A 22,446-nucleotide genomic window follows, 5' to 3' on the forward strand; every position below is an offset into this window, starting at 1 on the left:
GGGAGGGGAGAAATTGACTATAAAGTTAGTTTAGATCCTTAATTTATTTATTTATTTTTTTTTTAAGCCAAATTAAAAGTACGGTACAAGTTAGGGACATTTCACCAGTTCACCCTTGTAGAAATGAAAGTTGGAAATTATGCTTGTATTTGGTGTATGCTAAGTTTGTAAATGTATTATCATTTTCTTATCGTAAGTTGGTGCACAAGAAAATATGAATTCCCGCTTTATGGAAATTGTGAAAATGATGTCTCTGTTGGCGGAAATTAAACTCGGAAATCTCATGCCTCAATTTTCACTATTTTTTCCGCACATCATTTAATAATTTCTGTGTTTAAGTTGTCAAACAAGGAAATCATCAATTTTTTCATTTAAATTCTCAACTTTTAATCAAATTCTAAGTTATTTTCCTTCATCCAAAAACAGAGAGTAAAAAGGAAAATTGAGAAATTGAATAGATTTTGATTTTGATTTTGATTACTATATGCAAATCGAACATTAGAATGAATATATAAAATAAAAAAGTATTGATAATCATTATTTCCAAACTCTGAAATGAGAATTATAAATTTTCATTATTAAAACATACATGCACCGCATAAATTATGTGACAACTGTGTCTATAGTACACGTGTACAACTATTATACCAACACATTACAGGTAAGTGTTTTTTCCCTAAATGACATTCTAAAAAAACAAATTTTTTGTTATAAAAATAACAAAAGCAACAATTTTGTTTAAACAAACGCTACCCATGTATTGTCGAAGTAAATAGAGATGATTTTCCAGTGGAAAGAAAAAAAGAAAAAAAAGATGTATTAGAGCCAACAGCAATGAAACATGAAATGAAATACCCTTATCATAATCTCCAGACAAGAATTACTAATAAACAAACAAAATTGAATTCAAATTCCTCCAGAATGAATGAACCTTGAGGAGATCTTCATCCTCATGAATAACCCACATGGAATTTGAAGGGACACAACTAACAATCTAATTACATAGAAAGCAAGCATGGTCATATAACTCACATAACCTACAAACAAAATTGACATGAACTGATCTTCATTTATGTATCAGTTTAGCTGTGAACATGCCTGATGGCTGGCACTGGCACTCCAAAGATGCAAGGTGACCCTCTTAACAAACTATTGAAATTGAAGCATTTCCCTGGCGATCCCCCAATCCCACTAATTGCTTGATCCTCAACCACATGATCATCGTCGTCTTCGTCATCATGGTCATCAAAATTTTGGTCATGATCATCACACTCATTCTTAATTCCATTCCCATTTCCATTCCCATTCCCATCTTTGTTACCCTCATCACAAACAAATGGTGGAATCAAAATCTCATCATCAAGTGGCACAAGCTGCAAAGTAAGCCTTCCATTGGACCTATGAGCCCTAAAGTACTCATGATGCCTAACCTTCTCCTCAGTGAGAATCAGCCTCCCATCACTAGTAGTGTAATGCCTCTTCAACACCCAAGGCATATGAGCAGGCAAATTCTCAGTGCAAGTCAGCAGTGGCGGATTCAGAATTAAAAAGTCAAGTAGGCGAAATTTACCTTAAAAACTCGATGGTACGAGTGAATTTTATTCATAAAAATAAAAAGATACACCTAGTCAAGGATGACGTAATAAGCCTTACCCTCAAATATGCATATCTATACATAAATAAAAGCTTAACAAAAAAAACAAGAAGTAAATGCAATGCAACACAAAACTAAACTATTTAAATCTAAAACTTTACCCTACGAGGCTTAGAAATCTTAAATTCCTCAATTATATCTTCATTGTCGATATTATTAGCAAACTTTCTTTCAATGTGGAGAATCATGTAATCAGCAAGGAATTCATCAGCTATGGTGCTCCGAAGTCTATTCTTAATAATTCTCATACATGAAAAAGCTCATTTCGTTGCTGCTGTAGAAATAGGAAGAGTCAACACCAACTGAATCAACATGTAAAGCAAATGGTAGTTTTCTGCCAAAGTTGTTTCCGCCAATTGTTGACATAACTGAGGAAGAGAGGTGAGGTCCTTAAAGCAGGGAAGGCGATGCATATCATTTTGAAAATACCTCAACTCAATTTCTAAAGCTTTCAAGTCACTTGGACTGAAATCAGTAGGATAGAATTTCTCAACAAGTTTACGTAGATGCCCAATATTGAATCATTTGAAGGAATTATGAGGATCCAATGCTGAGCTAAGAATAACTAAGAATAAGAGGTTCAACTGTTTCTCTGGAAATCTACCATTTAACTCCATCAACATGCAATCTATCACATCATTAAATACATCAACGCGATAATAATGTTCAACTGTAATAAAATCTTTTTGTTGACAAGAACGACGTGTGCGAATCATATAACGAAAACTCATATCATGAACATCAATACCATGTTGTTCACAAAATGATACCACGCTCATGAATAAATCATCCCAGCCATGTGCCCTCATATCTTAGAACTGTGATTTTGTGTTTTCAACAAAGTTTAAAGCACTTACAATATCTTGAGTTTTTGTCTGAAACACTTGACAAAGAAAGTTGGTTAATCCATAATTTTATCCATCAAAAGAAATGAAAACACAAACTCAAAAGACATCATAGCAATATAGTTATTCTCTGCATCGCCACAAAATTGTTGGTTAGGTCCATAATCATTGATTTCCTAGAGAAGTATTTTAGTCTCTTTAAATAAACTCATCAAACTTGTAATAGAGGCAAAGTGAGATCCCCAACAAGTGGCTCCAGCTTGTTTCAAACTACGACCTTGATTAAGTCCTCTACCTGTCTCAAGTTCCCTAGAATCCATCTACTCTTTGAGTTCAGCTTTTCGAATTAAATTTAACTCATTACGGCATTTAACAGAAGCACTAACAAAATTCACAATGTTAGTCAACACTGAAAAAAATCTTCATTCAACTTTCACATGCTCATATTGCTTTTGATTGTTTTTGTTAAAGGAGAAAGTTTGAGTGGGCGGGGCTACTGTTTTTGTTAAAGGGAAAAATTTAAGTAGGTTGGGTTTGAGTAGGCAGAAGAAAATTGATTGTATTGGGTAATTTTTGGTTTGGCAAAAAATGGAGTAGGCAGCTGCCTATTCTATCCTTAGGGTAGGATCACCCCTGGTGGGTTGGGTTTGAGTAGGCAGAAGAAATTTGATTGTATTAGATATTGGGTAATTTTTAGTTTGACAAAAAATAGAGTAGGCGGCTGCCTACCCTGCCCTTAGGGTAGGGCCGCCCCTGTGAGCCAGCCAGGGTATAGGAGGAGGAAACTCTTTATTCTTCATAGCCCATTTTTGCTCTCTTACCCCTTAATTTCTGACTTAAATTACATCCCTGCCATTGACTAAGTATCGGGAACTTGCCTGGAAATTTTGAAAACAAAAAAACTATTTTTTTTTTTCATAAGAATAAGAAACCAAAATAATTATGTGTTATTCTCAACATATATAATTGTTAAGCATATAAATGTTTTGTAATTGATAATAGGTCAAATAAGGTAAAACTAGGGATGGCAATAATACCCGTCGGGTCGGGTCCCCGGCCCTAACGGTGGGAGTTTTTGGGGGAAAATCGGGGCCGGGTACGGGGATTCCTGAATTTGCAAAATCCCCGACCGGGGATGGGATTGTTATGCCCATCCCCGAACCCGGCCCGATAAGTAATATATTTATTTATAATCAATATATATTAATATAATATAATAAACAAAGTTACCCTAGAGATTAGATGGATTTATTGTGCTTACTGAAAAAGTTTCTAAAGATTTGGATAGAAATTATTTCAAGTTTTGTGTCATCCTTCTTTGCCTTGTTGAGTTATTATTTTAACAAGAAATATCTTGTGGTGGTTGTTTTTAAAATTTCACAATGATGTGATTGTGCTTTAGAAAATTATTTTAACAAGAAATATCTTATTAAAAACAGGGGATTAGGGCGGGTATGGGAGGCACTTACCCGACGGGGATGGGGATGGGGATTCCCCGAAAAGCCTAAACCGGGGATTGGACAGGGGATGGGGACGGGGATGGTGAGCGGGGACGGGGATGGTATTGCCATACCCGACCCCTAACCAGCCCGTTGCCATCCCTAGGTAAAACTAGGTTGTCAAGATAATATTAAAATTGTACTGTTAATCTAAACCGCACATTAAAATTTATTTTAACATTCAATGTATAGTGCAGTAGATTATTAATGTAGATTGCACATTTAAATTTATTTGAACATTTTTTATGTGGCAATATAGCACATCAAATTTTTCTGTGATAAAATCTTAGTTTTCACACATGGTTTGGTAGATTGCACCATATGTTGTTTTCAAGTTATGTATATATGCATGTGTGTATATTCATGTTGTGGCTTGAACGCGACCCACAAAATTGAATCTTGTGCACCGTGGAGGTGATTGAAGTACTTAGTGTTATTTTCAGTTTAATACCCTAGTGATGGAAAACATATGACAGCAGTGACCGAGGAGCAGCATGATGGGTGTAAGTTCATAAACAATGAAGGATACTACTTGCCTCTTTACTTATAAGGAGATACTCCTCTTTCTTGCGAATCACAATTTGACACATATGTAAAAATAATTCATCAAAAACACAAAAAAGAAAAAACCTCATGTACACATGTCACACTGCTATTGGCAGGAATGTTGGAGCTCCTACTTACCTGGTAAGGCGAGAAGAGAAGTATTTTTCAACAATAAAATCCAACATTTGTAGATTTAGGCTCGAGCTCCAATTTAGACTCATAATCCGCCGTTTCAAAAAGAGTGAACAAGCATCTAGATTCAAGAACATAAAATGAACTCCACCAGCATTTTAAAGTTGAAGAGAAAATGTGAAAAATTCTCAATAAATTTGTTAATAATACGAATAAGCTTAAGATTACAACTTCATAAGGTTGTTTTAATGGTAAACTCAAAACTCTAACAATTATAGGAAATAATAAACTAACGAGAAATATTATAACTTAAACTAAATAAAAAGAAATAATTATATTAGGAAAATAACATTCTAAAAAACTATTTATTCTATAATTTGAAAAGGGCAAAAAAAAGAGAAAAAAAAAAAGAGAAAAAAAAAAATCTAAATTTTGCCCAAAAGAAGGTCGTTCTTCTCTTCTTAGCGCTATGCTCACTTCAAGCGTGGTTTCCATCTTTGGTCTCTACTTTACTCAATTTGAATAGTCTCTATTTGGTATGTTTTCTCCACAAGATTTGAATCCGCCTCGCAAAAAATCTTGTATTACATCAGACCTCCTCACTTATAAACAACTGGACCTAGACTCACTTCGAATCGATATTGATCATAAGTAGACAAGAAGTTTGAGATGTAAATAGATCCGCTACTTTTGAAGTCTCAACTTTTCGTACATCTATGGTATAAAAATAAAATAAATGGGTTTTATCAGCTTTGGTCCCTTTTTTTTTTTTTTTTCCTCTAAAGGATGATAGTATAAGGGTGTTTCTCAAATAAACTTACTTGTGGGATCCCACAGATGAACTTTTGTATATATTATTCTCCTCTCGCAACTAAAGGAACGGAGTACCAGTAAACACGGTTGAATGCCCAGTTGTCTCTATTTTGCAATTGCGGGAGTCTTTATGTATATTTATAGGAAATATTGTGTTTATCTATTTATTTGATCATATTTAGATGACTATGTCATCTCGTCTGGCTGATTTTTTCCAATATGAATATTGTCTCATTTGTCTCATATAAGGCACATTCCGTATTGTAATTATATGAACCATCTATCTTTTAAATATCCCTTCAAAGATCATCGCAAAAAATTACTTGAATCCAAAACCATTTGACCACTCAATTAATTGTGGTCATTTTAGTGTTCTCTTGAAGCACAATGCTCGTCTATTTTGATGGTCACAACTAAAGTAATTTATGGTTTTCAAGTGGTGTAATTTGTTGCAACAATAATCTATAAATAAATATTTAAAAAATAAACCGTTCAAATCATTGAAATAAAATTTATGGTTGACTCTACAATATTTTCCTTAAATAAATTAAGAAAAATGCACAAACACCACCTGAACTATTAGGGGTGTGTGCATGTACCACCTGATAAAAAAAAATTTACAATTTCCCGCTGAGATTCTACATTTAGTGCAAATGTCCTCCATCCAAATATGTTTAAAATTCTATTAACTCAAAGGCAATTTCGTCAGTTCATTATAATTAAAAAGGCAAAAATATTAAAATTCCTAAATAATTAAATAAATAATTCATCATCATCCCTTCTCCTTTCCCTTCTCCTTTCCTCGCTCAAGGTAGCCCCTACCTCCTCCTCTGCACTTAGGGATGGGCACGGTCCGATTCGATCCGGTTCTCACCTCAAATCAAAACCGAAACAAGTACTATTTAACCAGTCCAATTTCGTTCGGTTTAAGTAAATTTTTAAAAAAAAATTGGCCTGTTCGGTTCTAACCGGTTCTGATTTTGAACCGGATTATTATTTTTTTTAATTTTTTTTCAAAAAAAATTAATTTTTTTATTTTTTAAAAAATAAAAATAAAAATAAAAAAAGTTATTTTTTTGGCTTAAAAATTAACAAATGACCCAATTCATACAATGAGAAATTTTTTGAAGTTGAATTTGGAAAAATATTAATTATAAAATTTAAAATATAGCATTGGATTTTAAAATTTTGAAATAAAAATAATAATAATAATACAGCCGGTCCAGTTCGATTCGATCTGGTTTGGTGCGGTGTAAAATTGAAACCGAAATCGGTTGGAACCGATTCGATCTGGTTCCAATCGGTTCCAACCCGATTTGTTGACTTTTTTGGTCAACTGATTTTTTTCTCGATTTTTTTTTCACCAGTCCGATTCGATGTTCCTATTTTCCAGTCCCGATGCCCACCCCTATCTACACCCCCGCACAGCCCCTCCCCCACTAGCTCTAGCTTTAGCTTGAAAGCCACGGTCTAATCATTCCACGCCCAACCACCTTCTATTCATGTTAGTCTCCACTTACTTTTCATTTGGTGAACCAGGGAGGACTAAGAGATTCTAATAGCTAATTGGTCTAAATAAATCTAACTGGCAAAGGTTGTTAGAAAAAGGTGACAGGCAAGGCCAAGACTACAAATCAGGGTGCATGAGCATTGTGCTTTTGTCCTAGTTTAAATTAAAACCTATTGTGTGGTATTTAAGGTGTGCCCTATTATGACAATTCAGTTTAAAGAATTATTGAGCTATATATGTATATCCCTTTTGCAGTCAGGGTCGGGCACCCAGTTTGTTGAATAACATACGTGAGTCTACCGTAGAAGCACAAAAAAGAAAAAACCCAGAATTTGAGTTCTCTAATATAACAAAAAAGTAACTTTAAAATGGTAATCAAAACACCATGCATTAGGTCACTACTAAGATAACCTCACACACAGTAAAATCTAAGTATCCGCAAACTTGGTAACAAAAACATCATAGAAAAGAGAAAGCAAAGCCTTGAAACAGAGTGTTGAGGCTACAGCCGCTCACTGACCACCAGGTAGCGTCTTGATAATATCCGAGTCACCTGAACAGTAACAAATGACATGTCAGCCAAATCAAATTTCCATATCAATTAAAACCTAAACAGATATCTTAAAATCATAAAAGAATTACAGAATACCTGGATCAACGATGCTAAGGCACGATACACGGAAATACTTTCCACAAGCTGTACCCAGATCAACATTGTCTGAAAACAGAAGAAATGGTCAGCCAAAAGAAACGCTAAAAGTCTAGTAAACAAAATTATTTCCCTTGTTGGCCAATATTATCAAAAGAAAAGCATTCTGCAGCATACAAATATCTTTACTATGTCATGCAAGGGAGCAGAAAGACAAAATCCTAAATAAAAGCTCAGAAAATGGCATTCCTCTTCCATTTGCACTGGGGGACAAAAAGGAGTTTCATGCACGTCCAAACATTGAACATTATGCGAGGAGTGCAACCAGTAAGTAGCTCATTTAGGCAACGCAACAAATTACTACTACATGAAACCAATATCTTAGGGGACAACAGTACATGTTTCTGAGTCACGTCAACACATTGAACTAAGAACAAGAAACGTGTGGATATGTTTAGTGACATTACATCTACTAACTCCAAATAGACAAGGTGAAAGGAAGAACTGCTGGATTACAAGGGAAAAGACTGATATATAAGCATCATTTCCCATGAAAATCCACCAGCCAAGAAGATCACCTGGCAAGGAGGCTTAACATTACAAAGTACGTTAGTGAACAATCAAGAACTAAGACCAAATGATGGTTTAACCGACACGCTGAGACAAGTTCCCACATCTAAGCCAATAAATATCACGTTAATTTACACTTTCTAAACACCAGCCATCACAGTTTCTGTGAGATTTTGACACCAGAACCATCTGGATTTGTAATCAAGAGGCAACAAGCAGCCAACTGAGATTCCAGAACAAGAATCATATTCCATGTTCTACTCCTTTTTCATATTCCATGTCGATCCTCAAAGTCAACAATCACTCAGACAAGTTAATTCTTCAACTGAAGAATCTCTTAGAGTGCGTTAGTCGGTGATTGAAAGAACTAATTGGAAAATTTATCAAAGGCCGCTGCACTAAACATGCAGGCATTGGATATAAATAAAAGGTTGATATGCATTTCAAGCTTGTCCAAGGGTGCACCCTTATTTTCCACCATTAATCCAACACCTATTTACATTCCTTTTATTTATCAAACACTTCCTAACATCAATTAATGTTTCTTTGACATTTACTAGTAGAGAAACTACCATTTAGGTGAGCTGAACACAACCCATCAAATATTGCAACAAATTTTTTTTTTGTTCTTATCAATGTTAGAAAAAAGCAAACTATACAACACAGACCCTAAACAACATCCTACAAACTGATAATAACAAAAGCAGTTCAAAGTTTAATGTTCTAAATACATAACAAATCTGATGCAAACCCAAATGTTATGGCTGCAGAGCACTTACTTCCATTGTAGTGGTGAACCCCAACCTTGGCAAGCATAGCATAGTATTCGATTTCGGACTTTCGCAGAGGTGGGCAATTGTTGGAAATTATAATCAGCTTCCCTGCATTTTGTTCCACAACAAAAACAAATCCCAATTACAAAACTTGAAATTAACCCAATAAAAAGAAACCAGATCACAGTAAAATGGAAATAATAGACAGATTGCAAATTGAAAGAGATATGAAAGCTTGCCTTTGGAGTTACGAAGAGAGTCAATGACGGTTTTGTAACCCAAGGTGTATTTTCCGCTCTTCATGACCAGAGCGAGCCTGGTGTTGATGCTCTCATGGGTCTTCTTGGTCTTCTTCACGGCCACCATTTTTGACACTTTTCAGATTCTTCGCTTTTGGTGCCCAAACGCTCGCTCTCACTCGGCGGCCGAACTCGAAAGAGTCGAAGAAGTAGAAGAGCAGTAGAGTTTGCTAGGGTTTTAGTATTGGTGCCAATGAGAGATGGTCTTACACGTGCACCTCACGTGGGTTTTTTTTTTTTTTTTTTTTTTGGTTTGTAAACGGGCCTGAAACGAAAGCTTATATTGTCTGCAAAGTGGATAAGCCCATTAGAAGCAAGTCTTAATTATTCATTTTCCCTTTAATGGGCTTATCCATCTCCGCCCCCGTCCTCGAATCCATCCCCGTTTAATAGGTTTCGGGAAATCTCTGTCCTTAGCCCCTGTCGGGGGACTATCCCCATACTCGCCCCTAATCCCCGATTTTTTTTTTGGATAAAAAAAAAATTTTATCATACATTTTAACATTAAGTTTCATATTAATTTATCATTCAACACATCCAAATTAACTATTAAGTTCAACTCAACTATTCAAAATCACTTCAATATGAAATTCCAAAGAAGATTAGGAAGAATTAGGAGAGGAAGGTTAACTTAGGGTTAAACATAAATATTATAATTATATATTTATTTATTTTAATATAAACATATATATTTTAAGGTCGGGTTCAAGAATGGGGACGCCAATACCATCTCCTCCCTATACCCGTCAGGGATTTTTCAAATTCGGGAATCCCCGTACCCATTTGGCCCCGAAATCTCTCCCCGTTAGGGTCGGGGACGGTTTTTGCCATCCCTAGCTCCGAGCTCGGTTCCTCATCTCCCAGCTTTGATTTCAAGTTTTTACCTTCAATTTTTTGTTATGAAATTACGATTCTACTTGGACTGCTAGTGATTCTACTGAATTATAGTTTAGTTCCACTATATATCGTTCTATTCTAAGTAAGTGAGAATTTTTTTTGTTTTGGTTTTGTTTTTTTTTTTTTTGTTTAGATTTTAAGTCAAATCTTTTTTTAAATCTTTTTTTCATCAATAAAAGATGTTCTGATTATATTTAGTTATTTTAGTTAGATTTTAGAATTTTGATATGTGTTGTGTTTTGTTGGTTTCGATTGTTTTATTGATTTCATTTTTTTTTATATTCAATTTGGTTTTGCAATCTCATGTTTCGTTTGATCTGTTTTGTCTTACTTTTACTCGAATTGTTCTGATTTTTCATTCAACAAGAGCTTCGAACAAAGCTTAAATTCTGCTTCACAAGCTACAAGCTTTGTTCTTCGTCTTAGAAGTCTAATTCTCGTTCATTTGATTTTGCTTTAGGTCTACTGAATATATTGAAACAGAATTTATTGTCTGCCTACAAGGAAACAGAATTGTAATGTTGGTCTTGGGATAGAGTTTTCAAATTGTAATTGCATACGTCGTTGACAAAAACCTAGCAAAGGAGCAAGGTCCAGAGTATAGAGGAAAAATGCAACTTTCTGCCAACCTCCCTATATTCGTAAGTCTATATACATTTAATTACGTAAATTAAAAAAACATTAAGATATTATTGAATTAGAACATTATGGTGAACTTGTGTTTTACATGACATATGCTTTTCAGATCAGTGAAATAAATTTGGAATTTGAACAAAAATTAGAATTTCCATATTCACATACACAAATTCCGCTGTTTAGATCCTTATACAATGAAAATTTTAAATTTTATGTAGAAATTCCACCGCCATCGTCACCACAACCACCCCACCATCACCACCACCACCACTACCTCTGCTACCACTGCCTTGTCATGGGCATCATCACCATCACCCCAACCATCGCCGTGACCGCCACAACCACAACCACACCATCATTGACCACTACCACTACTCTAACTACCACTTGCCACCGCTTTACCACTAGCAGCCTACTACGTACCAACATCATACATGATGATACTATCATTACCACCACTATTAAGACATCTAACAGTCGCCGCCTCTAAAAAAGATAAACATTAAATTCGGTGTTTAAATCTCATTTGCCAAACAATAAAATTTTTCAACAGGTTCTAGCTCAGTGGAAAAGACCCTTGACTTACAGGGCGGTGGTCTCACATTCGAACCCCCATAGCACCTTAACAATGTATGTGTGAGAAAAAATTTGGCAAAAAAAAAACCAAAAAACTTTACAAATTCTATATCGTTAATTTCCATAATTTTTTGGCCCTTTTACGAGACATTTCCTATAGGTGAGTGAACAAGGATTGAAGAACAAACTTTAGTTATAGTAAAATATTTTCACATTTTCCTATATGATACTTGTTTCAGCAAATTTACGCACGGGGAATATTAGAGGGTTGATTCTTTGATCTTTAATCTTCCTTCTTCCTTAGTTCTTGTAAAATAAATTTAGGTCAACGGACTACACCTCGGGGATGTTGGCCAAAGGCCCTCCAATGCCTAAGTTTGTTCGATTGGATCTTGAGAAATTTTGGAGATTTTTTTAAGAATTTTTTTTGGAGAAATTTTGTGATTGCATTCATAATGTAGCCACACAAAAAAATTACTGGCCACAAAGGGACATTACAATAATGGAGCGATCTAACATCAAAGTCAAGACAATCTGGTGCGCCTCTACAAACAATCACGCAGGATAGAAGAAACTCTAGCATAGGCATCCAACTAAGATTGCAAACTTAGAATAATAAAAAGATATAAAGCTTGAAAACACCAAGCTATAAGAGCATCCACAGTGGGTTGGGGGGGTGGTTGTGTATTTTCAGGGGTGTAAAGCCACTTTTACATCCCCTTTACACCTCCGGAGGTTGTAAATGTAGTTTTTACTCCAATGGGAAAGATGTAAATCTAAAGATATATAATTGATTTGTAACATCCCACATTAGCCAACAGAGAGGGGTGATTTGCCTTATATGTACATGCCCACCTCCATCTAGCATGAGGCCTTTTGGGAGCTCATTGGCTTCGGAGTTATGGGAACTCCGAAGTTAAGCGAGTTTGAGCTAGAGCAATTTCAAGATGGTTGACTCACTGGGAAGTTCCTTCTGACATGATCAATATCTTGCTACGGCGAAGCCAATTCGGTATGTGACATGATTTTTTTTTGTATTAAAATTTTATTTTGTGTTAACTTTATAAAATTATTTTTTTTTTGTATAAGATTAATTTTATTTTTTCAAACAAATAGACCTAAAAATATTTAAATTCGGAGAAGATATGATTTCATCCCAAAAAAATTAAAGCTGGCTGTTTTTGAAAATTAAAGTTGTTGGTCCAGCAATGTAGCTGTTGTTGGGGAGGGGAGAGATGACAACCAAAAAAGGGGCCCACATATGAATTTTGATCCAGCAACTTTTTTGCTGACTTTTCTCCACTTTATCTCATCCTTTTTTTTTTTCCAGCTGGGTCCCACCTGCAATAGATGTAAAAAAAGATGTACATGTACATCTAAATTTGCATCTCATGGTGGTGATGCAAATTTACACTTATTTACACCTCCCCATTGCGGGTGATTCCGATCACAAAAGGTGATTTAACATACACCCCATTATACACTCCTCCCCCCTCCTCCCTCCCCCATCCCCTTACTGTGGATGCTCTAACAATACAAATAAAACTCTCACAAAGGAAAAATGAAAAGCTCTCACGAAGGAGAGGTGAAAAACTCTCACCAAAGGAGAGGTGAAAAACTCTCACCAAAGGAGAGGTGAAAAGCTCTCATAAAAGGAGATGTGAAAACTACATAAAGAACCCAAAGAGTCTCTGTGACTTATTCCAAACCGAAGAACCGCAAAAAGAATGGTGGTGGAAATCCGACGTCAAAACGCAGGTGAAGATCCGACGTCATGACTCAACCGCATGTGATGGTTGGAGTAAAATCATTATAAAAAATAAAAAAAACAAAGACAAATAGGGGAAGCCTTTTGTCTTTGAGAATGGGGGAAGAGGAGAAGGGAGGAAGAGAAGAGGGGAGCCAGGGTTTCTCAAAGTAAAGTCCCTTTTTGGGCATCAACAACGCTAACTGGACCATTCAAGGGCTTAATTTCTTCTTCAAACCAAGTATATAAGACTCTTTGGATAACTTTGAAACTTGGAAAGTTACACATAGAAATAAAAACTAAATTAAATTATACAATAGTACAACTACAAGAAGTAATAATGGCCTTTAAATTACTACCTATAGGTGTTTATAATTCTAAATAAGAGTCAAAGTGACGACATGTTCACCTACAAGAAGTAACCCCTTATACTATATGTAATAGATTTAGGCATCTTCATTTTTGTAATGATGGTGTGGGGATACATTTTGCAAGTTGGTACCACATAAGTGAACTGCAACCTTTCATAATCTCTACGCATTTGTAAGTTTTTTTTTTTTTTGGTTATTGAAATAACAATTTTGAAATTTTCTTCTAATTGGATTCGAAAAGCTTTCTAAATTTTGAAGAACAATTAGATAATTTGGAAGACTTCTAGATTTCTGATATAGAGCCACAAATAACGACAAGTAAAGCTGAGAGAGGAGATCATTTCCTAGATAGTAAAATTTCATTTGATTAGTCTAATTCAAATTTAAACAAGACTTGATCGATGTGTAATTAAAAGGATCAAGTCTCACGCTTAAAAACATTAGAAACCAAAGATCAAAGAAACTCTTCTTTTATATTCTTTCTCCTCTCTCTCTTTTTTTTTTTTTTTTTCTTCTATCCTCTTTCTTCTTGCTTATAGCAATATTGTACAGGAGTTTATAAACCCTCAAAAAAATTCCCAATGAAGTCTCCACCACAAAGAGGTTAGGATCGTATTTAAGTTAAAACATGACTAATTAATCACAAAATGACGATGTCACATATGACATGGATGACATGGGGTTGCCATGTCATGTGTCATATAAGTTCATACGTACCATTAAGTTGGTAAACAAAGTTGGTTTCTGTGGAAGTAAACTTAATTGAATCCAATCCTTATGAGACCTCCCTGAATAGAATCCAAAGCTCTACGTCCACTGAAAATCAGTTCCTATTTGTTGAAAAGGATCCATGTTTTTTAGTTAATTGAAGTTAGTTTAACTTCAAAATGCAAGATTTGGCTATCATGCTAAGCTGAGATGGCTCTGCGCTGGCTTTGTTTTGCTGCTGTGGCTTCTTGCGTTCATCTATGCTCTTCTGCCGGCTCATACGATCTTATTTCTTATCGTTAAGTGTTTAGCACCTTGTGCAAAATACAAAACCCAATTAAGCGTGCATGATATCAATGTGGCCTTTTGTTTTCACCTGATAATATGACGAGTTTCGTAAGATTGGGCATCAAAGATAATAAAAAGATGATGAAAGGAAGAATTTGATGGACACGTGAAGTCATTAAACACACTTTGTTTTAATCATATTGTTTATTTTTCTTGTAGAATAAAGAAATAAAAAGAACAACTCCATTTATAAAATATGAACAAATCCTCAATTTCGACTTTATTAGATCGCAACTAATAGTTAAATATGACAACACATAATTAAAATCGTTGAAATCAAGATCAAACTATGGTTTCTCCTAATGTGTTACCTGCATCTAATGTGATGTGGTTAGTAATATGAGTAATAAATTCTTTTACAAATTACAAACAATATACAATTATTTAATGTGATATATACGCACATAGAATTACTCGGAAAATAATCATTTTACTATTTTTGTGATGTCCGGACGTCATTGCAAACATAGAGGAAAGTAGGGAAGGATAATAGAAAATACATGGCGTATGCATAGTAATAAAGTACGAAGGCCTGCATAGGAGAAAATCCTTTTTTTTTTAAACTCAAGAAGTATTATTGGCCACCGGCTAACCCTCTTTATTAATATGAGACTTTTGTGCAATCACAGTTGATGATAAGTGTATTAAACTGAGACTTTTTTTCTAACCTCAATTTATTAAAAAAAGAATCAATTGGCATATTCTTCTGCGACCACAATTGTTGTAGATACCTCTAGAGAAGAAGTGACGGCATTGGACCCCTTGAGTTAGATAGAAAGTACTGCGACGCATGAAACATGACGATCAGCTTTTTCTACATTTCTTCTATAAAATGGAGAGAAGAATTTTTGTTTTTGCTCATCACAGACGAAGCCTTTAGTTTACTCCACAAAATATTGCAGACTAGCGCTAACACATACTTGTTATTTGGTCTGGAAACAATGGGATTGGAAATGCGAGTTCTCCTTGTGCTTGCCATGGCTATATGCCTCCCCTCCGCCACATATGCAGCCGATGGAACAGCCACTTTTTATACACCTCCTTATGTTCGTAAGTATATAATTTTGCCGTTTCGAATATATTATCAGTATAATTTTGCCGTTTCGAATATATTATCACAAGCTGAATTAGTTCCTCACAGGAAAACTGGTGTTTTTACACAACCAATTTTGCCCTGGTGAGGCGACATGGTGGCTCATGAGTCATTCTTTAACCTAATATGTTCTCAATGCTCCTGCTGGTATTCTTAACATCAGCTCAAAACTCCTGCTGGTATTCTTATGCTAGAGCAACGTAACGAAGATGGCCTTCATGGCTGCTATCTTTTCTTTAAGCTGACGTACAAAGCTGCATTAATCTGAGTATTACATTAATTTCTTAATTAGGTTTCAAAGAGTAGGAGAAATTTGTTTAATCGAGTGTCCTATATCTTTCGGAATGATTCAATTAGTGTGTTTATTCGAAACAATTTCAACCTGTGTCAGTTTCATATGAGTTTTATAATATAAATTGATGAGGGTTTAGTAAAATGTTTAAAAGGCTTGAAATTTTACCATTTTACCCTCTTAAATATAATGCAATTGTTTATATGTATATAAGAAAATGCTAGGCATAGCACATGTGTTTGTATATATGTATATAGGAAAATGCTAGGCATACCATATTTATATACCACCTTGTGTACCACTTCTTTAATAGAGGCGAGCCCCATTGTATTGGTATGCTCTACTAATGCAATTGTATTTAGAGCACTTCCACCCATGGTGCCATGGCAAGGGGCAGACATTATTCATATGAATATTGACTACCCACCCTATGCTGTTTTATTTTGTTTTTCCACCTATTGTCATGGTAAGTAAAGGCAAACACTATTCACATGAGATATGAGGAGAGGAATTTGTATGGAGTTTTAGTGTGAGAAGTGAAGAACATAGTTAGGTATTTATAGAAGAAAAAAAAATTACAAATATTTTGGTATTTTTTTCCTTTTTACGTCAACATGAGATCAATTAACCCGCAGCAACTCAGGCAATTCTTACTTTTAGGCTGACTTCGGTAAATGGGGTCCATTTTTGCCAAGGTTGCCTTTCATTGATGGGGGGCTTGTTCCAAGTCTGGGCAACAATGTTTTGCTGAATAGGTCAAAATGTTGCATTATTAAAATGTTGAGATGCACCTCACATTAGTAACTGTCAACGGGACCAGCCTAATGGAAAATGGCCTTGATTTGCAGACTATAGGTCTCAAGTTCGAACCCGTGTATGTGTATGAAACCCCCCTCCCTCTCTAGTTTAGACTATCACTTATAATAAAATAAAATAAATTATTAACTAAAAATGACTGGTAACTAGAGAATGTCTATACGTGTCTATGTATATCACATGTGAACATAGGAGAATTATGCGAAAATCCTTTTTTCAGTCTATTTTCAATGATATAGGTTATCTTCACATGATCATCTTTGCAGAAAATTAACAAAATCAAAAGCTTTTTCGCCATTGAATACCATCAAAATCACTTCAGTTCTAACTGGCAGACTGCATGTGTTCCTAAGTTTAGATGGCCTAAAAATTACATATTTGGACAATATTTGTATCAAAGATTAAGGAGCAAATCATATGTGTCAATTTTAATCATTGAATTGCATTACAGGGTGGTCCCAAGACGATTCTTATTTTATTGAGCTCATTTTGTGGAGCTGCCCTTGTGTAAATGGCAAATCTGCACCCCTTGAGGTTTTTGGCTTTTTCACAAAACCCCTTAAGTTTACTCTAATATTTTCTCATGTTTTCGGCTCTTTTTGAGTTATTTACACTAACACTCTCTCATGTTTTAGATTGTTTTCACAAAGTCCTTTTTTGTTGATTGTTCTTCCAAAACTTGATGATTTCATATTTTTTTTTTTTAAAGCAAATGATAAAATCAATCTCAATGAATATATGTGCAATCTAATATGAAAGCCTAACTTTGTCATTTGGAGAAATTTTTATATGAAATCATTAATTTTTGGACGAAAAACCAACGAAAAAGGGTTTTGTGAAAACAATTTAAAACCTCAGAGGATGTTAGTGTAATTTTTGAAACATCAAGGGATTTTTTGAAAAAGCCAAAACTCGTAATGTTTCATCTTTAATGGAATCTCTTTAATAAGTCAAATCTAAAATTTTATTCATTTGATTACCATCTAATGATTTCACTATATTATTTGTTGGACTATGTTTTTTATACTGTTTAGATCACCAAATAGTTAACATTGGGCTAATTTTGTACTGAACTTATCCATAACTGGTGACCTAAGAATAAAACTGTTAATTAAGGTCATTGAGTTGCTAAGGGTGGCCCAAGAGAGAATGTTGGCATGTATCTTAAAATTCTAATGAGTGTTGTTATTTCCACACCATGTTCTATTTCTTCATTCACCTTATCTTCCCACTCATTATGTAAATTTGAAAAAACATAATCCTTTCTTTCCACCCACCATTATTTTTAAAATACTCATTATTTTTCCACCCACCAAGTAAATAATAATAATAATATATTATTAAATAAATTAATAAACAATATAAAATACTCAAACAAACAAAAAAAGACTCTCACAACCCCCACCCACACCGCCCCCCCCACCCCACCCCACCCCCACCAACATGGGGGAGAGAGAGAGATAGAGGAGGGAAAATAGAGGAGGAGGGCCGAGCGGGTGGGTGGAGGCGAAGAGACAGAGGGTGGGGTGGAGTTAATCTTTTTAGTTTTATTTATAATCTTTTTTGTAAAAAAAAATTTTCTCTAAATTCTTTGAAGTTATTTTTTAAATAGATAAATTTATCTTTAATATTTTGAAAATAAGGTAGGTGGAAAAATAGAACAAAATGTGGAAATAACAACCCTCATTCTAATATCACTGCATGCGTGCACATACCCAGCTAATAAATTATAAAAATAAAAAATAAAATCATCCTCTACCTGTACGTAGAAGGTGCATGGAGGTGTAAAAGATGGCGGAACTACACTATGGGCTGCAATGGGGCATAACCCAGAGTGGTTTTAGGGGGAAAAAAATCAAACCTATATATTTGATTTGATTTAAATACATGATAGTATGTATTAACTTATTAAAGTCCAAAAAATTCAATTCTTTATGCATTTAGTTGCTGGGCAATAATAAAAATACAAATTAAAATACGTACACTTTGAATTATGTTGATATATTCAATTTTAATAATATGTGTTTTTTGGTTACTTTTAATATGTATTTATTTTATATTAAAGCTTATTAAAAATTAATTAAAAAAACTATGAAGTAGAGTGATTTATATGATTTAATGTATACTTTTATTTCTAGAAAAACTATAATAAAAGAAAAATATATATATATCATTAGATTAATTTTAAAATAATAAATTTAGCTAGCTCACCCATTGATAAATCTACCTATAAATATTTCATGAAGACAAACATTATCCAAGTTGATCCTATATCCTTAATTATACATCCATTAATAATTTTCTGGTTGACGTGCAGCCTCCTCATGCTACGGATACCAAAATGATGGAGTGATGATAGCCGCAGCAAGCGATGCCATTTGGGGCAACAGAGCAGCTTGTGGAAGAAGGTACAGAGTGACATGCACCGGAGCCACTAACCAAGGTGTCCCACAACCTTGCAAGGGAACCAGCGTTGTCGTTAAAATTGTCGACTACTGTCCTCCCGGATGCAGAGGAACCATTGATCTCTCTCAAGAGGCCTTCACCGTCATTGCTAACCCCAACGCCGGAAAAATCAAGATTAGTTATACTCAGTAAGCACATATTAACACTCTCTAATGAATTTTTTTTCCTTAGTAAAGTTTATCATGTATATGAAATTATGAGTTCAAATTTAATTTTCCTTATTTTTTATGGCGTGCAGGGTTTGAAGCTCTCTAAGAACAAAGTCATTAGGACTAAGAAGGAATGGAATAATGAAAGCAGCACACACTGTATGAAACTATAATTATGTTTCACATGTGATGAGCTGATGTTGTAACTATATGATTATATGATTAAATAAAGAGGGTCCTTAAGTTACTATTTTTCAGTTTAAAACATCTCATGGTTCATCAATTGAATCAAATTTTGATCCTTGGATAGTAACTTGCAAGCCTAGAATTGCAAAAAGTTCCAAACTACAATGATTTAAGTTGAACTTCACCGAAACTACAGCTGACAAAATCATAATTTGACCTTCTTTTTTTAACAAAATTTGGCTTGGAATTTAAATGTTAGAAACTTCTGTCGGTAGTCATAGTTGAACAACTGGTTCGTCAATCCATCCATGCACCAAACTCTTGAATTTTTCCAAATCGTAGGTCTAGTCTTGACTTGGAATCTTCAATTCCAAACAGGCCAAGAAATAAGCGTGTAGATCCGGGAATTTATATAAAATGAAAATTGCATAGATACTGAAAAAACCCCATAGTCTATAGATACATCTACCTGGAAGCTACCAACGGAGGCCATATAAAGACGAAAAAAAACTTACTTGTAACGAGAATAGCACTGTTTTGTTATCTCAGGCCAATAACCATAACACGTGTAAAAGTTATATCACGTGTTATTGACCGAAGATAACAAAAAATGATATCCCGTTGCATGAGAGTTTCTCTCCATTAAGACTCCTCATCCACAAGCTAGCTAGATGGTCCACAAAACTTTATCATTCCCTTGAATTTTCCAAACACTAGGTCTAGTCTTGATTTGAGATCAACATACAATTCCAAAGAGGCAAAGCTGACTTACGAGAAATAAGCGTGTAGAAAATATGGGATTGATAGAGAATAATTTTGTCTCCGCAATCTTCTGCCTCTTTGGCTTGACCAAAAATTGCGTGGGCGATAATTTGGGGCAATTGCAGTTGTATTTGAAAATAATTTTCTACTTTTGCTATGAAGAAGACAAAATAAAAAGAATCAATAACTGGCATATTCCTTGTACCGCAAAATATTATTGGTCTCCATTGGTAGCTCTTTCAAAGATGACAGCGAAGACTGGCATTGACGCAGCCAGGACAAAAAAATAATGTACCACGCAACATGACAATGGATATAAGGTACAGTATCTAGCTATACCTACGTTTTCTCTATAAAAAGGAAGGGAGCCTTCCACTTTACTTCACAAAATACTGCACTAGAAATAATTGTTACAAGTTATTTGTTAGGGAAAGATTTAATGGCATTTGAAATGCGAGTTCTCATTGTGGTGGTGGCCATGGTTGTATGGCTTCCCTCGGCGGCATATGCAGAGCAGGGAACAGCCACTTTTTACACGCCTCCTTACGTTCGTAAGTATACAAGTTTTTCTTGGTAGTTTTTGAAAGTCACAAGCTAAATTAGTTTCCAAAAGGAAAACTGGTGCTCATTAGCTTGTTTTGCCAGTGGCTTTACTTAGCAATATGCTCTCACTCGACATTCCTTATATTAATTTCGGTTTCAAGTATTTGCTTAAACTGATAATGTGTGCACGGATGTGTACTAGTTTCCTTTAATTGATAAATTCCTCAAATATAACACGATTTTAGGGTGTGACGTGGGACTCACTCTGCATTAAAGTAAAGTTTGATGATCTATTTTTAAGTTTCCATGGAAAGATATATATTGTTCTTGAATAAATAAAGGGTTTTCAATTTAGCTGCAAGTATCACCATTTAATCAAAGCTTTTATATGATTTTCAATTTGGCTAATTCATTGTAAAGATGAATCTTTAGTGGAGAATTAATAAAATAAAGAGTTACGTTTCTAATTCAAAATGAGATTTCTCCTATTTTCCTTGCTGGAAATTTGAGTGAAATTATGTAAAATTTAAGGGAAAAAATGGGTCGATGGAGGAACTATGACCTCTTTGGCTTACCTCAGTGCATTTTTGGTGGATTTGCAGCCTCCTCATGCAACGGATATCAAAACGATGGTGTGCTGATTGCTGCAGCAAGCGCTCCCATTTTTAACAATAAAGCTGCTTGTGGAAGAAGCTACAGAGTAACATGCACCGGCGCTACTAACCAAGGTGTGCCACAACCTTGCAAGGGTACCAGCGTTGTGGTTAAAATTGTGGATCTCTGTCCTTCTCCTGGATGCCAAGCAACCCTCGATCTCTCTCAGGAAGCCTTTGCCACCATTGCTAACCCCGACGCCGGCAAGATCACGATTGAGTATAATCAGTAAGCACCCACCACATTAGTTTCCCTATCTATATTTTCTTCAGCAACAAGGCATCTGTTTCATTCATGCAAATTACCATCAAGTTTTATTTATTTCTCTTTCTTTTTCTTCTGAATTTCTATTTATTTAAAAGATCTCTCTTGTATGCAGGGTTTGAAGCTAAGCTAGCTAGCTCTCTAAGCCATATGGGAGAAGCAAATTTTATGCCACATTTTGTGTGAAACTTTTATGTTTCATTGAAGTCAAGTCATGAATAAGAAAGCAGCACTTTGTGTGAAACTTTCATGTTCTGCACGTGATAATTAAATAAAGAGGAGGAAAACAGTGGGAGGAAAAGTCTCGCAACTTCGCAACGCCAAACAAACCATATATATGTACACTCGATTTATGGAGAGATAAGATCAAAACAGACTTGGGGCCGTTTTGCTCTGATACCATGAAATAAATTGAAGTTAAATCTCAAAATCAATTGACGAGGAGAATAACTCAATTTCTTAAAAGCTCATATTAGGTCTTTTAACTTTTCAATATGAAACAAAACTCTCAACATAAACCAAATCAAGAGAATTTATCAAAAATAGCCAAAACTTGATCCTTAATTTCAAAAATGTCAGTTTTTGTAAAATATTTCAAATATAGCAAAAAACTCACTTAAATAGACATAAATGCCTTCAAATTTAAAA

The 22,446-nt window shown here is 34.8% G+C and overlaps 4 protein-coding genes across 4 annotated transcripts; 2 read left to right on the forward strand and 2 right to left on the reverse strand.

Moving 5' to 3' along the window:
• Positions 1-906: 906 nt before the first annotated feature.
• On the reverse strand, positions 907-1,496 carry LOC117634792. Its single transcript, XM_034369057.1, has 2 exons — positions 1,099-1,496; positions 907-994 (listed from the first exon to the last, which is right to left on the reverse strand). The coding sequence occupies exons 1-2, from the start codon at positions 1,494-1,496 to the stop codon at positions 907-909; spliced, it is 486 nt and encodes a 161-aa protein (XP_034224948.1).
• Positions 1,497-7,238: 5,742 nt separating this feature from the next.
• Positions 7,239-9,518, reverse strand: LOC117616623 (60S ribosomal protein L30). The gene is made up of 4 exons (XM_034346000.1): positions 9,231-9,518; positions 8,998-9,099; positions 7,649-7,717; positions 7,239-7,552 (listed from the first exon to the last, which is right to left on the reverse strand). The coding sequence occupies exons 1-4, from the start codon at positions 9,355-9,357 to the stop codon at positions 7,512-7,514; spliced, it is 339 nt and encodes a 112-aa protein (XP_034201891.1). The 5' UTR covers positions 9,358-9,518; the 3' UTR covers positions 7,239-7,511.
• Positions 9,519-15,514: 5,996 nt separating this feature from the next.
• Positions 15,515-19,372, forward strand: LOC117616265 (EG45-like domain containing protein). Its single transcript, XM_034345523.1, has 2 exons — positions 15,515-15,623; positions 19,092-19,372. The coding sequence occupies exons 1-2, from the start codon at positions 15,515-15,517 to the stop codon at positions 19,370-19,372; spliced, it is 390 nt and encodes a 129-aa protein (XP_034201414.1).
• A 1,357-nt stretch (positions 19,373-20,729) lies between these two features.
• LOC117615686 (EG45-like domain containing protein) lies at positions 20,730-22,216 on the forward strand. Its single transcript, XM_034344818.1, has 3 exons — positions 20,730-20,888; positions 21,483-21,762; positions 21,914-22,216. Exons 1-3 carry the CDS (start codon positions 20,777-20,779, stop codon positions 21,918-21,920), a joined length of 399 nt encoding a protein of 132 aa, XP_034200709.1. The 5' UTR covers positions 20,730-20,776; the 3' UTR covers positions 21,921-22,216.
• Positions 22,217-22,446: the final 230 nt, after the last annotated feature.

This window comes from Prunus dulcis, chromosome 1, assembly GCF_902201215.1.
Source record: "Prunus dulcis chromosome 1, ALMONDv2, whole genome shotgun sequence".
Taxonomy (NCBI): domain Eukaryota; kingdom Viridiplantae; phylum Streptophyta; class Magnoliopsida; order Rosales; family Rosaceae; genus Prunus; species Prunus dulcis.

Excerpts from the sequence above, each read along its gene's own strand:
- LOC117615686 (XM_034344818.1), top strand. The coding sequence starts at position 20,777 with ATGGCATTTGAAATGCGAGTTCTCATTGTGGTGGTGGCCATGGTTGTA. Across the intron at positions 20,889-21,482 it reads TTACACGCCTCCTTACGTTC|CCTCCTCATGCAACGGATAT; the intron begins GTAAGTATACAA and ends GTGGATTTGCAG.
- LOC117616623 (XM_034346000.1), bottom strand. The coding sequence starts at position 9,357 with ATGGTGGCCGTGAAGAAGACCAAGAAGACCCATGAGAGCATCAACACC. Across the intron at positions 9,100-9,230 it reads CTCTCTTCGTAACTCCAAAG|GGAAGCTGATTATAATTTCC; the intron begins GCAAGCTTTCAT and ends AACAAAATGCAG. Across the intron at positions 7,718-8,997 it reads GGTTCACCACTACAATGGAA|ACAATGTTGATCTGGGTACA; the intron begins GTAAGTGCTCTG and ends TTCTGTTTTCAG.
- LOC117616265 (XM_034345523.1), top strand. The coding sequence starts at position 15,515 with ATGGGATTGGAAATGCGAGTTCTCCTTGTGCTTGCCATGGCTATATGC. Across the intron at positions 15,624-19,091 it reads TTATACACCTCCTTATGTTC|CCTCCTCATGCTACGGATAC; the intron begins GTAAGTATATAA and ends GTTGACGTGCAG.
- LOC117634792 (XM_034369057.1), bottom strand. The coding sequence starts at position 1,496 with ATGCCTTGGGTGTTGAAGAGGCATTACACTACTAGTGATGGGAGGCTG. Across the intron at positions 995-1,098 it reads GTGCCAGTGCCAGCCATCAG|ATTGTTAGTTGTGTCCCTTC; the intron begins GCATGTTCACAG and ends CTATGTAATTAG.